Source organism: Carcharodon carcharias, chromosome 8 (assembly GCF_017639515.1).
Source record: "Carcharodon carcharias isolate sCarCar2 chromosome 8, sCarCar2.pri, whole genome shotgun sequence".
Taxonomy (NCBI): domain Eukaryota; kingdom Metazoa; phylum Chordata; class Chondrichthyes; order Lamniformes; family Lamnidae; genus Carcharodon; species Carcharodon carcharias.
The window spans coordinates 53625746-53642431 of record NC_054474.1 but is presented as its reverse complement, the minus strand read 5'-3'; the positions used below and the strand labels follow the sequence as shown (position 1 = coordinate 53642431).

At 43.6% G+C, this 16686-nt stretch overlaps 1 protein-coding gene across 1 annotated transcript in view; it reads left to right on the top strand.

Annotated features, from left to right (window-relative positions):
* Positions 1 to 4474: 4474 nt before the first annotated feature.
* LOC121281435 (CDGSH iron-sulfur domain-containing protein 1-like) overlaps positions 4475 to 16686 on the top strand; it is a 48128-nt gene continuing 35916 nt past the window's right edge. Inside the window, exons 1-2 of the mRNA XM_041194380.1 lie at positions 4475 to 4498; positions 12368 to 12443. Of these exons, the coding sequence (XP_041050314.1) occupies positions 4475 to 4498; positions 12368 to 12443 (100 nt within the window). The remainder of the gene's footprint in view (positions 4499 to 12367; positions 12444 to 16686) is intronic.

The window sequence follows — 16686 nt, the reverse complement described above, 5'->3', positions numbered from 1 at the left end:
TGTGATGAATTATGTGATGCTGATATTGCACAAAACGCTCTTCTCTGCCAGTATGTTAATGAGCATCAGTAAAAAGTGTTGCATAGAAATCCATAAGTGTGCCTCTGTCTTGTTCATTATTATTAGCATTGCTACCTTTAGGATATTGGCCAGGATTTCCCATTTGGCAAGCCGGGGCCTGCTCGTGACACGTAAAATGACATGGGATGACGTCAGGCGGAACTTCCGACATCACCCCACCTCATTTCAATTTTCAGGTCAGCGGGGGCTTAGCAGAATCAGCTGTGCACCCGCCGACCTGCCAATGGTCCATTGAGGCCATTGACAAAGTGCTTAATGTAATTAGAAGACCTGCCTGTCCAACCTTAAGGTTGGTGGGCAGGCTGGGAGCCCTGGCAGGCATTAGGAAAAAGCCTGAAACCTCATCCATGGGCGGGATGAGGTTTCATGTATTTTTATAAATTTTTAATAAAAGTGAAACTGAAAGTGATGGGCATATCCAACTCATGTGACAGTGTCACATGAGGGGACGTCAGGGAATTTTTTTTTTGTTTTTAACATTTTTTAAGGTGTAGCCAATCTCCCTGAGGCAGCACCTCTTTCATCTTTCATGTTCAACTTTCAGCTCAGCTCTTTTGTCCATTTTTGGACCAAGGCTGCAATTCAATCAGGGACTGTGGCTCTGGTGGAACCCAAACTGAGCATCAGCAAGCAAGTTATTGCTGAGTAATTGCCGCTTGATAGCATTGTCAACTTTGCTGATGATCAAGAGTACAATGATGAGATGTAACTGACTTGGCTGGATTTGTCCTTTTTGTGTACAGGACATAACTTGGCAATTTCCCACATTGCCCGCAGACGCCAGTGTTGTAGCTGTACTGGAGCAACTTGGTTAGGGGTGGAGCTAGTTCTGGAGGGTTGGATAAAAACAAAAAACTGCGGATGCTGGAAATCCAAAACAAAAACAGAATTACCTGGAAAAACTCAGCAGGCCTGGCAGCATCGGCAGAGAAGAAAAGAGCCGACGTTTCGAATTCTGCTGAAGGGTCATGAGGACTCGAAACGTCGGCTCTTTTCTTCGCCGCCGATGCTGCCAGACCTGAGTTTTTCCAGGTAATTCTGTTTTTGTTCTGGAGGGTTGGAGTTGGGTTTGAGATTTATAAAATTTTAACATCTTACCTGATTCTGTTTCTGGGTGTTAAAATTCAACCTTGTATATTTTATTGTGGGCCTTGGAGCTTTTACCATTGCTTCTCAGGGCCTACTGCTACGTTCTACCTGGTACTACTGTACTAGTTCTATTTTCTTGGCACATGTATGCCACCTCTTAAGAGGAAGAGTCAATAATATTAAGGGTGCTTGATTGCCAGGGACACTAAAAGGGAGAATGCACATCCAGGCAACATTATATGGGATGAATTAAGTCATATGGAAGGATGTGTCTCTGACAATCAAATGAATGAAGACTTTGTGTATAAAAGGTGCTTCAATGTTTCCAGAGGTTGCCCCTTATACAAGTAAATTCTCTTTACATCCAAATGTTCAGAGGAAAATGTACGAGTGATAATTGAAGGCAGTGTATGAGTGATCGAGGATGTACATTGGCAGGTGTACCTATACTAAACATTAGATTCCCTTATAATGTCATTGAACACTTGTGAAGATTTCAGACTCTCACCTCAGTCCAGAGTCTGCAACATAGTCTAATGGGGCTTCCTGTTCTTGAAGTCTAACAGTCTTTCACTGTAGCCTTGATTTCTGTTAAAAGAACTTCTAAGGATGCATCTGAGAATATGGAAGACCTTCCAGCTGTTAACCATCCCGAACCAATCATCTCCTTGCAATGCTGCTGCTACTTCAGCCAGTTTCACAGAAAAGTTTTGCTGCTCTCTAAAGTCTGCACACATTCTATATTTCCTTCCTTCCAGCAGTATCAGGAGTAGTATTTCTGCTTTAAACCTATCCTGCACATCAAATGACATTATTGGGCAAAACTTGCGGAGGGTTAGAAGTGGATTCATACTGGTCACTGCTATTACCACTCTGCTGTGGGAGGAAATCCAGAGTAGAGTTTTGATCTGAATATAAAGATCATTTGGGCAAGAGAACCTAGAAAGAAGATCTCTGAGAGCTGATCTTTTAGAGGTGTATAATACAGGTAAGGGAATAGAAATAGTAAAGGAAATATTACTTAAAATGAGAGCAGGATAAATAGGCAGAGGCACTGATCAGTAAAATGTTAATTTATGAAGGTAATTCTTCCTCACATAGAGGAATGTATAAATAGATTTCCAGATAGAATAATGAGGACGAAAACCCTGGAATAATTTAAGAAGAAATTGAATACTACAATGGGAGAATCTTTGAATCTTTTTGCATGAATGAATGCAGATAAGTTAATTGCTTTCCTTATTTTGTGATCACAGCCCTAAACAGCTTGTCTGAGGTTGACAAACTGCTGTTGTTCATATTTCTTCTCTTGCCACTCCTTCAAGAGATCAGCAGTTGTTGTGTATGTTGGTTGGCACCATACTGCATCGTTACTTGCTATCACATAGAATCAGCTGTGAGAATTTTTGCAACTGTCGACATTGATATTACATAGCTAAACGTTATGCTGACCACAGATGTTACTAATAGTGGCTCTACATATCTTATTTCTTTATTTTTATCCTGCTTTTAAATAGTAAAAGTACAGTCAAAGGATGAGTGGGGCCGATTAGAGATCAAAAAAAGTGAGGGTAGAGGACATGGTTGGAGAACTTAAGTACTTTGGCAGTACCTTCATTCGTGAAGAAAGATGCAATGTCACAATAAAGGAGGTAGTAAAGTAACTGGATAGGATAAGGACAAACATAACAAACAGGAGCAGGAGTAGGCTATTTGACCTATTGAGCCTGCTCCACTGTTCATTAAGATCATGGCTGATCTGATTATGGCCTTAATTCCACTTTCCTGCCTGCCTCCTATAACCCTTGACTCCCTCGTAGATCAAAAATCTGACTAAGAATAGCTAAAAAGCAAGTACTTTAAACAGTTGTGAAGTACTCAAATTGGAGAAGCATCCAGTCTGTATGGGATGCATCTAGGTTAATGAGGAAAGTAAGAATGGAACTTGTGAAGGCTGTGGCCATAATCTTCCAGCTGTAGGGGGTGGGAGTGACGCTGGAGGTCTTGGAGGATTGCAAATATTACTAACATCACATATTAAATGTTACTGTTCAAAAAAAGGAAAGAGGGATGAACCCAATAACTACAGGCCAATCAGCCCAGGATCAGGGCGAAGAAACATTTAGTGGCATGAAATCAGCACAAATTCATTGGCATTTAAAATGTGGGTTAATGAATAAAAGCAAGTGTGGATTTGTTAAAGGCAAATTATATTTGACTAACTTAAGTTTTTTGTAATAGGAAGGGTTGATGAGGGTAGGGCAATTGGGTCTCTTTGAACTTTCGAAAGGCATTTGATAAAGTACCACATAATAGTCAAATCGAAGCCCATAGATTAAAGGGGTTGTGGCTGTTGGGGTAGAAAGCAAAGAGTAGAGGTGAACGGTTGTTTTCAGAGCGGAGGGAAGTGTACAGTGATGTTCCCTAGGAGTAGATGGTGGACCACAGCTCTTTTTGATGAATATGAATGACCTTTGGTCATTTTGGTGGGAAGAATGAAGAAAGGAAATATAAATAAAAGGGTTGTTTTTCAGACTGCAGGGAAGTATGCAATGTGGTTCCTTGAGGGTCAGTGTTGAGAGCATTGTTCTTTTTGCTTTATGTTAATAACCTGGACTTGAGTATGTAGGGTATAATTTTGAAGTTTGTAAATGAACAAAACTTGGAAATGTAGTAAAATGAAGAGGATAGTAACAGACTTCAGGAAGATATAGGTCTGGGTTTTCCCTACCCACAGGCGTTGGGTTGTGTGAGCGGACAATATGGTGAGACAGTTAAAAAATCTGTTTCACAACGGGAACCTCATTGTAGTATATCAGCGTATTATTATAAGGCCAGCCTGCCAGACTCATCTCTCCCCCCACCCGCTCCCACACCCCACCCCGCTGGATCGTCCACCCACATTGGCGGGAAAACACACCGATGTGTTTCACAACAGATTATATAAGGCGTGCACCTGGCAGGTTGCATTTCATTCGGGGCTTCGTGGTTTGTTTGCCTACCTTGCTTCGGTCAGCACTTGCAGTCATCAGTGCCAGGTTAACAGACAGCCCCATATCACTTGCGGGGGGCTCACATGTAGGTTTCTACCTAATAGATCAGCCATGTGTGGGTGGTTTTTCAACGGCTGCAGGGAAAGGCCTTGTTGGGGAAGGGAGAGAAGTGGCCTCAGGCAAGGGAAGAGGCTGCAGGGCAAGAGCTTTACTGGAGAAGGAGGGTATCCCAATGTGTGTGTGGGGGCACATGTTGATCTGTGCAAGTGGCCTCAAGATAGTGAGGGCTGAGGAGGCAATCTCCATAGGAGATGAGGCCATATGGACATGTGACGGTATGTATGTGAGAATGGGTGGTGATGTCCCTTGAGCTGGCAATGAGTGAAATGCCAGTGAATGTGTGATGGGCTTGAGTGTGTGAGCTTATAGTGATGAGATGGTTGCCATACCCTGGCTGCCTGGATGAGATCATTTATCCTCTACATCCTCTATCTGTATTGGTCAACTAACCTCTTCTGTGCATCATTGGCATCGACCACCACTGCCATTGCCTACCAAGCCGGAGTGGTAATGTGGCTGCCCCTCCTGTGGCCGGAGCGGGGGTAGAGGCCACCATAGCAGGCCTCCATGGTATCCAAAAGGTGCTCGAGGGCTGCCGTCTTCTTGCCTTTCCTGGCCACATCTTCTTTGCTGCAGTCCTGGGCTGGAAGCACTGAGCGCAGCTATATTTTAAACGTGATGCCTGGCACAATGAAGTGGCGTGGGCAAATCGCCCTGGAAACAGTGTGTTTCCCAAGAATGCATAAGTAATTTGGGGGGGGTTGGGACATTATGGCCTGAAAACCTGCCATCGCGGCCAGTGGGTAAAATGTCATTTTACCCGCCCGCTACCGCATATAGCAAATCTGGGATGATTCTGCACATAGACTGGTGAAGAGTGGAGATACGTGAAATATGTGAAATTTAACTCAGAGAAATGTGAAGTGATTCATTTGGTAGGAAGAATGAAGCGAGGCAATATAAACTAAATGGTACAACAATGGCTTGGGAACAGCCAAGTAAATCCTTTAAAGTTGAATGTTGACATTCCCAGCCATTGCATGGATTCCATGCTATTTCTACATCTCACCAGATTGGAGGAGGTGAGTGACAACAGGAAGTCATTCTTGTTTGAAAACGACCTGCTAACAACAGTATAAAGTCTGGAATTGCCAAGTTCATGGTGAGCCAGAGTTTCAGCCTGAATTCACTACTTTCTTTGGGAATAGCATCTGGAATCCACTGAACTGAATCTTGACTTCTTGCCTGTGAGATTTCTCTGTAATATGGAAGACAGATATGCTGAGTAGCTTGGACTGCAGAGGAGGAATAGCAGCTTGCTTCAGCCCAGCAACCATTCCAACAGGGGCAGCAACTCCAGGAACAGCTGCTTTCTCCACGCCCACATGCAGTTGGATGGAACAGAGGCTTATGCTAGGCTGCAATTTAAAAGAGGCTATTCCCTCAGCACAGGTTATATAAGCCAAAGGTAAGTTCCTTTGGCATATCTAAATAACAATGCCTCTGAAGGCTTAGGCTCTTGCCATGGGTGGTTGCAGACATCTGCAGCCTTCTGGAGGAGGCCTTTGCCCAAGAGGGAAGGGTAGCCATGCATTTCCCACAGCCCTCAATTTTTTGCATTAGGTTCTTCTAGGGATCTACTGTGACATCTGCGGGATTTCACAACCTGTAGCCCTCAACTGCAAAACTCAGGTTGCCCATACCTTGTTTGACAAGACTGCCAACTAAATCCACTTTGACACAGATGAGGTGAGTCAAACCCAGAGAGCTGTTGGCTTTGCTTCACCCACAGGATTTCCACAGGTCCATGGGGTGATTGGTTGCACTCGTGCAACAATCAAGATGATCAGATCAAAGGATCTTTATTGATCAGAAGGGCTTCCAATCCTTTAATATGCAGCTGGTCTGCAATCACTGCAAGGACAAAATACATGTCTGTGCCAGGTATCCAGGAAGCTGCTATGACTCCTTTATCCTTCAGCAGTTTCCTGATCAGGTGCTATCTTCACCAAACAGCCTCTTGCTTCTTCTGAGCTTGAGACAGGCTGCTTGTTCCTCTGCTCTGACACATGAGACGCCCCTGGGGGATATTCTCTATGGTTTGGAGTCCGCGGGGACCCTGTTTGAAGCTTTGCAGGACAGGAGGCAGCATCTGGGACATTTCTGAGATGGGAGGGTTGGGGGAAAGGACCAAGATGTGGGAGCACCTTGAAATGAGCCCCACGGCCATGTACCCTTTCCCCATGTTTCCTCTTAGGGCACTTCACTGCTAACCAAGAGCAGGAGAGCACTTGGCTGCATGCCCAGTGTGGCATTCAGTTCAATCCTCTTAACTGACAACCAGAGTGTGCAGGCCATTGGTGTGAACTAACATGCACTGAGATTCTCCGTGAGGGTAGCCATTCTTGCATTGGAGGCACTTGTCAATGCAAATGCCTGGGGCTTCATGATACTCATGCGAGAGGTGGACTCCATGCTCTCTGCAAGGGTGTGCACTGCCTCTGGAAATTCCAGCAGAAACACACTCATTTCCTGGTGCTGCTCCCCAAGTTACCATTTCATTAATGGCTGCCGAGGCTCAACATCTTTGTCCAGCTGGGCAGAGCTTGGAGTTTTGTGTCCTCTAGGAAATTTCCACTAATCCCTGTGTCCAGCTCCTGCTTACATTTGATGTGCTCCTCACCAAATGCCACCTTATCTCTCTGTACTACTGGAGGTGTGTGTATCTGTGTTGGTGCAGGGTGCACAGGATTCTTGTAACGGCGCATCTGTGAAGTGCTGCTCCTCCACTGAGGACTCCTCTGGCATCTCCTTCACCTTCTCCGTTGGCACGTGTGAAGAACTTATGGGAAAAGAAAAACATGAGTTAGTAAATCTGGAGTCAATTCTTTGCACAAATCTCCCATGCCAGGGTGATCATCAACCTGCAATCTGGTTGATCAGCCAAAATTTTATGCATTTCATTGATCTGCACATGATCCCTTTCATAGAGTTCATTTCTCATGACCATGATATTCCTATTTTCACATATTCCTCTGAACTTGTAATTGGAAAATTTCCCTCCGTTATCAGTCAAACTTCAATGGTGTTCAAAGTCTGGTCACTAGTCTATTTTTCCATGATTTTGCCTATAGTATAACCCTTTTGTCCTTCCTATGTATTATTGTAAATCTAATTGCCAGGTATGTAAAATGTAGAATAAACATATTTCTGTCATTGTCCCATCCCTTTAGAACCTTTAATGACCTCATTAAAGTCACGTGCCATTGGAAGACCACAGGATGTGGTCTTAGATGCTTTATAAATATTTTACACTTTTCACTGATCTCTTCTATTATCCTTGTCTTACCACACCTGCATCTTTTAGAAGGATTTTGAACATTTGACAAGAAGGGTGAACAAATTGCTTATTTGAGTTTTATTGTCTGATTCTTATTACTTGATGCCATTCATACTTGTTTAACACTCTGATGAAAAACATCAGGTTTTGTTAAGGGGATACAATAATGTTCTAAAAACAGAAAATGTTGGAAATACTCAGCTGGCGACACAGTTCTGATGAAAGATCATCAACTTTAAATGTTTCTTTCCACAGATGCTGCCTGACCTTCTGAATATTTCCAGCACTTTCTGTTTTTATTTCGGATTTCTAACATCCACGGTATCTTGCATTTGTACAATAATGTCCTGACTGAGTAAAACGTACATCAACTGACTTCCCAAAAAATAATTGCCTTACCATGCTCCATGTCAAATTTCATTTGTGCCTTTCTCATAGAAGGTTTACGCAACACCATTGGAGACTACATCAGTAGTTATAAAGTGGCTTACTCCAGTTCTTTTCCATGGAATTATAACTCTTTTGTGGACTTTAATAATGTTGTCACTACCAAACCTAAACCAAATGGTACTTTTATATACTTTAACATTACATCAATCCTCACTATTTAGTGAATCAAAATAACATTTTGACCAATCCTTCCCACAAACTGTTGAAGTACTAACTAGCACTGTACAGTTAAAGAAACCCATGATCAACATAATTACCACAAACCTCAAACTCCTTGTGACCAAATAATTTGATCATATTCAACATTATTTTCAATCTCCTCCTCAGATTTTCTTTGTCATGCATCGTTTTGAGGACTGTGCCTCTTTGCTTTCCACAATTCACTGCACAATGATTATTCAAATCACATCAGAAGTACCTGTTCTTGGACATTCCATTATTTATCCATTATTTTTGTTCCAATTTTGTCTCCTACTGTAATAGCCAAATCTGCTAATGATGCTTTCATCCTCATTCCGCTGTCTTTAACCTTTCCATTGTGTTGATGCCTGTATCCAATTTCTGGACTATTTTGAAATCTTGCAATCATCCAGTCATCTTTTCTTTGTGTCAGTGCAATGTTTAATTTATTCCATGAAAGAATTGACTGTTTCCCCAGGAATGTTTTAAGCTGATATCTGATCCAACAGAGTTTCCTTCTTTGAGAATAGAACATCAGGTGGAACCAGTTACCTATTATATAACAGACCTTAACATAATCACTGTAATTTAAATATTAGTACTGATCCAGCAATTGCCAAATTGAACTTAATCAATCTTTTATACAATCTGTTGAATCAATGATATACTTCAATGATCATCTGTTTTCTGAAATCTGTCATGCTGACGTACCTTGCAGATATTTAACACATCATCTTTATTGTAAATTTCATCCAATAGCTCTAAGAGAAAGTCCAAACTTTACTACTATCCACCCAATGGGAATCCATTTCACAAAATACTTCTGATTTCTGGAAGTGACAATGCCAAGGCCATACATTGTCTTCTTGTTGGTATCAATGCAAAACTTGTCCACATATCCACTTCATTCTTTTACTGGTCAAATGGTTCAGACTCCAAAAACATCAGAAGGTAAACATACCATTAAACTAAACTTACTTTCTGCCTTTTTCCATAATGTTGCTGGGATTTTAGTTTTCTGTCTGACTTTTGTTTTCCTTAGTTTCCACCATTCACAATTAGGCAACCATCCTCTGCTCCATTCCTGAAAAGTCAGGTGGTGAAGAATAGAACTGGAGTCAATTTTTTCACACTCCTATGAACTTTATTTACAGAACTGCACATTGATGGGGAGGCGATGCCATAGTGGTATTGTCACTGGACTAGTAATCTAGAGACCGAACCCCGGGGACCCGGGTTTGAATCCCGCCATTTGAATCCAATAAAAATCTGGAATTAAAAGTTGTTGCCAATTGTTGTAAAAACCCATCTCATTCACTAATGCCCTTAGGGAAGGAAATCTGTCATCCTTACCTGATCTGGCCTGCATGTGACTCCAGACCCACAGCAATGTGTTTGACTCTTAAGTGCCCTCTGAAATGGTCTAGCAAGCTACTCAGTTGTATCAAACTACTACAAAGCCTCAAAAAAGGAATGAAACTAGCTGGACCACCCAGCATCAACCGAGGCACCGGAAACGACAACGGCAAACTCAGTCCTACTGACCCTGCAAAATCCTAACATCTGGGAGCTAGTGCCAAAATTGGTAGCACTGTCTCACAGACTAGTCAAGCAACAGCCTGACATTGTCATCCTTACGGAATCAAATCTTACACATATGTCCCAGACACCACCATTACCATCCCTGGGTATGTCCTGTCCCACTGGCAGAGGTGGCAGCACAGTGGTATAAAGTTGGGAGGGAGTTGCCCTAGAAGTCCTCAACAACGACTCCAGATCCCATGAAGTCTCATGGCATCAGGTCAAACATAGGCAAGGAAACGTCCTGCTGATTACCACGTACTGCCCTCCCTCAGCTGATGAATCAGTACTCCACCATGTTGAACACCACTTGAAGGAAATACTAAGGATAGTGAGGGTGCAGAATATACTCTGGGGGATCTCAATGTCCATCACCAAAAGTGGCTCGGTAGCACACTACTGACTGAGTCCTCAAAGACATAGCTGCCAAACTGGGTCTGTGGCAGGTGGTGAGGGAACTAACAAGTGGGAAAAACACACTTGACCTCATCCTCACCAACCTGCCCACATTCGACGCATCGGTCACTGACAGCATTGGTAGGAGTGACCGCCGCACAGTCATTGTGGAGACGAAGTCCCACCTTCACATTGAGGATACCCTCCATCGTGTTGTGTGGCATTACCACCATGCTAAAGGGATAGATTTCGAACAGATCTAGCAACTCAAGACTGGGCATCCATGAGGCGCTGTGGGCCATCAGCAGCAGCAGAATTGTACTTGAACACAATCTGTAACCTCATGGCTTGGCATATGCCCCACTCTACCATTACCATCAAGCCAGGGGATTAACCCTGGTTCAATGAAAAGTGCAGGAGGGCATGACAGGAGCAGCACCAGGCATACCTAAAAATGAGGTGTCAACCTGGTGAATCTATAACACAGGACTCCTTGCGTACCAAACAGCATAAGCAGCAAGTGATAGACAGGACTAAGTGATCCCACAATCAATGGATCAGATCAAAGCTCTGCAGTCCTGCCACATTCAGTCATGAAAGGTGGTGGACAATTAAACAACTCACTGGAGGAGGAGGCTCCACAATTATCACCATCCTCGATGATGGGGGAGCACAGCACAGCAGTGCAAAAGATAAGGCTGAAGCATTTGCTACAATCTTCAGCCAGAAATGCTGAGTAGATGATCCATCTTCGCCTCCTCCAGAGGTCACCAGCATCTCAGATGCCAGTCTGCAGCCAATTCAATTCACTCCACGTGATATCAAGAAGTGGCTGAAGGCACTGGGTAGTGAAAAGGCTATAGGCCTTGACAATATTCCAGCAATAGTACTGAAGACTTATGCTCCAGAACTGGCCGCGCCCTAGCCAAGTTGTTCGAGTACTGCCAGAACACTGGCATCTACTAAGCAATGTTGAAAATAGGCCAAATATGTCCTGTACCCAAAAAGCAGGACAAATCCAATCAACCAATTACCATCCCATCAGTCTACCCTCGGTCGTCAACAAGGCAATGGAAGGGGTCATCAACTGTACTATCAAGCGACACTTGCTTAGCAATAACCTGCTCACAAATGCCCAGTTTGGGTTCCGCCAGAGCCACTGAGCACCTGACCTCATTACAGCTTTAGTTCAAACATGGACAAAAGAGCTGTACTCCCGAGGTGAGGTGAGAGTGATTGCCCTTGATACCAAGGCCGCATTTGAGAGTGTGGAATCAAGAAGCCCTAGCAAAATTGGAGTCAATGGGAATCGGGAAAACTCTCCACTGGTTGGAGTCATACCTAGCGCAAAGGGACATGGTTGTGGTTGTTGGAGGTCAGTCATCTCAGCTCCAGGACATCACTGCAGGAGTTCCTTGGGTAGCGTTCTTGGCTTAACCAGCTTCAGCTGCTTTGTCAATGACCTTCCTTCCATCTTAAGGTCAGAAGTGGGAATGTTCGCTGATGATTGCACAATGTTCAGCACCACAAAAGTGTCAGGCAATGACTATCTCTACCAAGAGAGAATTTAACCATTGGCCCTTGACGTCCAATGGCAGTACCATCACTGAATCCCCCATTATCAACATTCTGGGGGTTACCATTGACTAGAAACTGAACTGGACTAGCCATATAAATACTGTGGCTACAAGACACACCGTCCAGGACAAAGCAGCCCGCTTGATTGGCACCACATCCACAAACATTCACTCTCTCCACCACCAACGTACAGTGGCAGCAGTGTGTACCATCTACAGGATGCACTGCAGGAATTCACCAAGGCTCCTTCAATAGCACCTTTCAAACCCATGATCACTAGCATCTAGAAGGACAAGGACAGCAGATTGATGGGAGCACCACCACCTGGAAATTCCCCTCCAAATCACTCACCATCCTGACTTGGAACTATATCACCATTCCTTCATTGTCTCTGGGTCATAATCCGGGAACTCCCTTCCTAACAGCACTGTGGGTGTATCTACACCACATGGACTGCAGCAGTTCAAGAAGGCAGCTCATCACCAGCTTCTCAAGGGCAATTAGGGACGGGCAATAAATGCTGGCTTAGCCAGTGAAGCCCAATCCCATGAATGAATAAGAAAAATTGAATTTTTGCTCTGTAATTCTTGTTATGTGGTTTGTTTTTTTACTAATTCAGGTCCAGGAGGAAAGTACGTTGTGTATTAAAGCTTTTATTAACCTAAAGATTAGTGAAATCTGTGCCGCTGTCAGAGGTAAGATCAGTCCCCACCTAGGGCCTCATTAAAATACATTGAATAATATGACAGATAACGAGAACTTTATTACAAGGTTAGACCCACCTCCTCACTCTCTTCTAACATAGCCACAGTTTATGTAAGTGTCCACATTCACCAGAAGCTGGATGAATGCTACAGGCAAGTTATACTGGCTTCTCGAATTTGTTTTTAACCTTTTAACCTTTCAAAGCTGACAGCAACAGATCAGGAAGTTGTGAAATGTGGTTATTGAGAAGGATGGAGTGTGTAAATTGGAGAAAACATAAGAGCAATAAAGAAGTTCTCAGGATATTGGAGGAGGAAAGATCATGAGTGAATACCATCATGAAAAGCCTCAAGGTTGGATTGGCTGCAACCTGAGGCATGAGAACTTGAAGGAGGTGATTGATGGAAGATTAGAGGGACGTAGGCCAAGAGGTACAAAGAGAATGACCATTTAGACAATTTTAAATTGAAAATGGGAGGTTCCTACAAACAACTAAAGAAAGTGCAAGATCACAAGATGTGGAGAAAGAGCAGCGGACATGCCCTTCAGCAGATCACTACTGCTCCTTTCAAAGATATGAAAGATTGGAGTCTTATGTAAGAGCACAATTACATCACATGCATCATTGCATATGTTCTAGGGCACAGAGTTCAGAACTTAAGTTGGCTTACACATACTGTAGCCACACATTAGACTGCATGGGACTGATAATACAATGGTTGATGCCAGCAGGGTAGATGTGCATTGAGTGTGGGCAACCCATAGGCCTGCGGTATGTCCAGCACACAATGTACCATAATACACCTGTAGTTCTGGACACCATTTCAGCTAATGGATGTTCACTCATTACAACCCTAAAAGGTTTTGAAATTGTCTGCTAAATCCATACTTAAGTACCTGATTAGCACTGAACTTGCTCAATGCAAAAATATAATGAATTCAACCATGTTAAATTTTCTCTCTTTCTTTCAGAAGGAGTCGGCTTTGTAAATGTAACAAATCCTTACAAGCTAATGCAGCAATTTTTCTGCATATTGACTGCTTTAATTGGTTTAATCCCAGGAACAATTCTAATTTTCTTAAAGTTTCACCCTATCTCCTATCTATCAAGATAACTCTAAATAACTGGAGCCTGGATACCACTAAAGGAGCACTGCAATTGGCAGATGGGTGTTATTATAATGTAACAAGTTTCTATGGAGAGGGGAAGAAATTTATTCACATTATGCCGATTCTAAAGAGTTTATTCCACTTATATCATTTAAAAGCGCTGGTGGGTTGTGCAGGTAGCCCCAGTGAATTGACATAAGTCTGCAGCAGCAATACACACACATATTTCTCCCCCCAGACAGTTTCCATTGTAAATGAGGACATTGAAATTTATGGTGTAAGTATGACAATAAGACCAGAATGCATGACTTTAAAATCCAGACTGAATTATGTCTGTATGTCTGGATCCAATTATCCTAACACTGCTTCACTTGAAAACTGCATTTGGTTCACTGTGTGGATTAAAACAGTTAAGCTGCATTTAACAATATTTCCTGCTTGTAATGTATTCTTAATTAACTGATATGGGATAGTTGGGATATCGTGAAAAGACCAATTTTAAATCCATGCATGTTTCACCAATTTATTTTGCCTTACAATTCTGTGACTTACCATTTTCCATGGCAAAATTGCTGGTAAATGGATAACCAATTCAATTCACCAGCACATCCAGTGGGAGCTGGCAAATCTGATCCGCAGTCATCACCTGAACATAAAGGCAGAAGTGACATGCACGGGACCTTGAGTGAAGGAAAGCATGCAGATTAATAGTGTAGTGTCAGTTCCATCTTATGTCTCAGCTTGGAACTTATAACTGTGATCAATAATTATGTTTTGAAGTTACAATGAAGAGAATGCCAGACATCTGAGAGTAATCACTGATACTTATATATTAATTGTGTTCAACTGTATGCAGGCCATGAGCATTAACTTAGGATTTAATTGTGCTCCTCTATGTAGGAACAGATTAATGCTCTAGTAGCGAGGTCAGCAGGTCCATGTTTGTAATTTTTTTATTTATTCATGGGATGTGGGCTTTGCTGGCTGGACCAGCATTTATTGCCCATCCCTAATTGCCCTTGAGAAGGTGGTGGTGAGCAACCTTCTTGAACCGCTGTAGTCCATGTGGTGTAGGTACACGAATAGTGTTGTTGGAAGGGAGCTCCAGGATTTTGACCCAGCAGCAGTGAAGGAACAGCGATATATTTCCAAGTTAGGATGCTGAGTGACTTGGAACTTCCAGGTGGTGGTGTTCCCATCTATCTGCTGCCCTTGTCCTTCTAGATGGTAATGGTCATGGATTTGGAAGGTGCTGTCTAAGGACCCTAGGTGAATTCCTGCGGTGCATCTTGTAGGTGGTACACACTGCTACTACTGTGCGTCGGTGGTGGAGGGAGTGAATGTTTGTGGATGTGGTACCAATCAAGCCGGCTGCTTTGTCCTGGATAGTGTCAAGCTTCTTGAGTGTTGTGGGAGCTGCACTCATTCAGGCAAGTGGGGGGTATTCCATCACACACCTGACTTGTGCCTTGCAGATGGTGGACAGGCTCTGGGGAGTCAGGAGGTGAGTTACCTGTCACAGGACTTCTAGCTTCTGACCTGCTCTTGTAGCCACAGTATTTATATGGCTAGTCCAGTTCAGTTTCTGGTAAATGGTAACGCTCAGGATGTTGAGAGTGGGGGAATTCAGTGATGACAATGGCATTGAACATCAAGGGGTGTTGGTTGGATTCTCTCCTGTAGGAGATGGTCATTGCCTGACACTTGTGTGGCACGAATATTACTTGCCACTTGTCAGCCCGAGCCTGGATACTGACCAGGTCTTGCTGCATTTGGATATGGACTGCTTTAGTATCTGATGAGTCGTGAATGGTGCCAAACATTGTGCAATCATCAGTGAACATCCCCACTTGTGACCTTATGATGGAAGGAAGGTCGTTGATGAAGCAGCTGAAGATGGTTGGGTTGAGGACACTACCCTGAGGAACTCCTGCAGTGATGTCCTGGAGCTGAGATGACTGACCTCCAAGAACCACAGCCATCTTCCTTCGTGTTGGTATGACACTAGCCAGCGGAGAGTTTTCCCCCTGATTCCCATTGACTCCAGCTTTGCTCATGCTCCTTGATGCCACACTCTGTCAAATGCGGCCTTGATGTCAAGGGTAGTCACTCTCACTTCACCTCAGCAGTTCAGCTGTTTTGTCCATGTTTGAACCAAGGCTGTAATGAGGTCAGAAGCTGAGTGGCTGTGGCAGAACCAAAACTGGGCGTCAGTAAGCAGGTTGCTGCTAAGCAAGTGCCGCTTGATAGCATTATTGATTACCCCTTCTGATGATGGAGAGTAGACTGATGGGGTGTTAATTGGCTTGGTTGGATTGGTCCTGCTTTTTGTGTACAGGGAATACCAGGGGCAATTTTCGGCATAGCTGGGTAGACGCCAGTGTTGTAGCTGTACTGGAACAGCTTGGCTAGGGGTGCGGCAAGTTCTGGAGCACAAGTCTTCAGTACTTTTGCCAGAAGATTGTCAGGACTCATAGCCTTTGCAGTATCCAGTGCCTTCAGCTATTTCTTGACATCACGTGGAGTGAATTGAATTGGCTGAAGACTGGCATCTGTGATACTGGGGACCTCCGGAGGAGGCCGAGATGGATCATCCACTCGGCACTTCTGGCTGAAGATTGTAGCAAATGCTTCAGCCTTACCTTTTGCATGATGTGCTGGGCTCCTCTGAGGATGGGAACATTTGTGGAACATCCTCCTCCAGTGAGTTGTTTACTTGTCCACCACCATTCATGACTGGATGTGGTAGGACCGCAAAGCTTAGATCTGATCTGTTGCTTGAGGGATCACTGAGTTCTGTCTGTCACTTGCTGCTTATGCTGTTTGGTGCGCAAGTAGTCTTATGTTATAGCTTCAACATGTTGACACCTCATTTTTAGGTATGCTTGGCGCTGCTCATTGCATATCTTCCTGCACTCTTCATTGAACCAGGGTTGATCCCCTGGCTTTATGGTAATGGTAGAGTGGGGGATATACAGGACCATTAGGTTACAGATTGTGTTCAAGTACAATTTTGCTGCTGTTGATGGCCCACAGTGCCTCATGGATGCCCAGTCTTGAATTGCTAGATCTGTTCAAAATCTATCCCATTTAGCACGGTGGTAGTGCCACACAACTTGATGG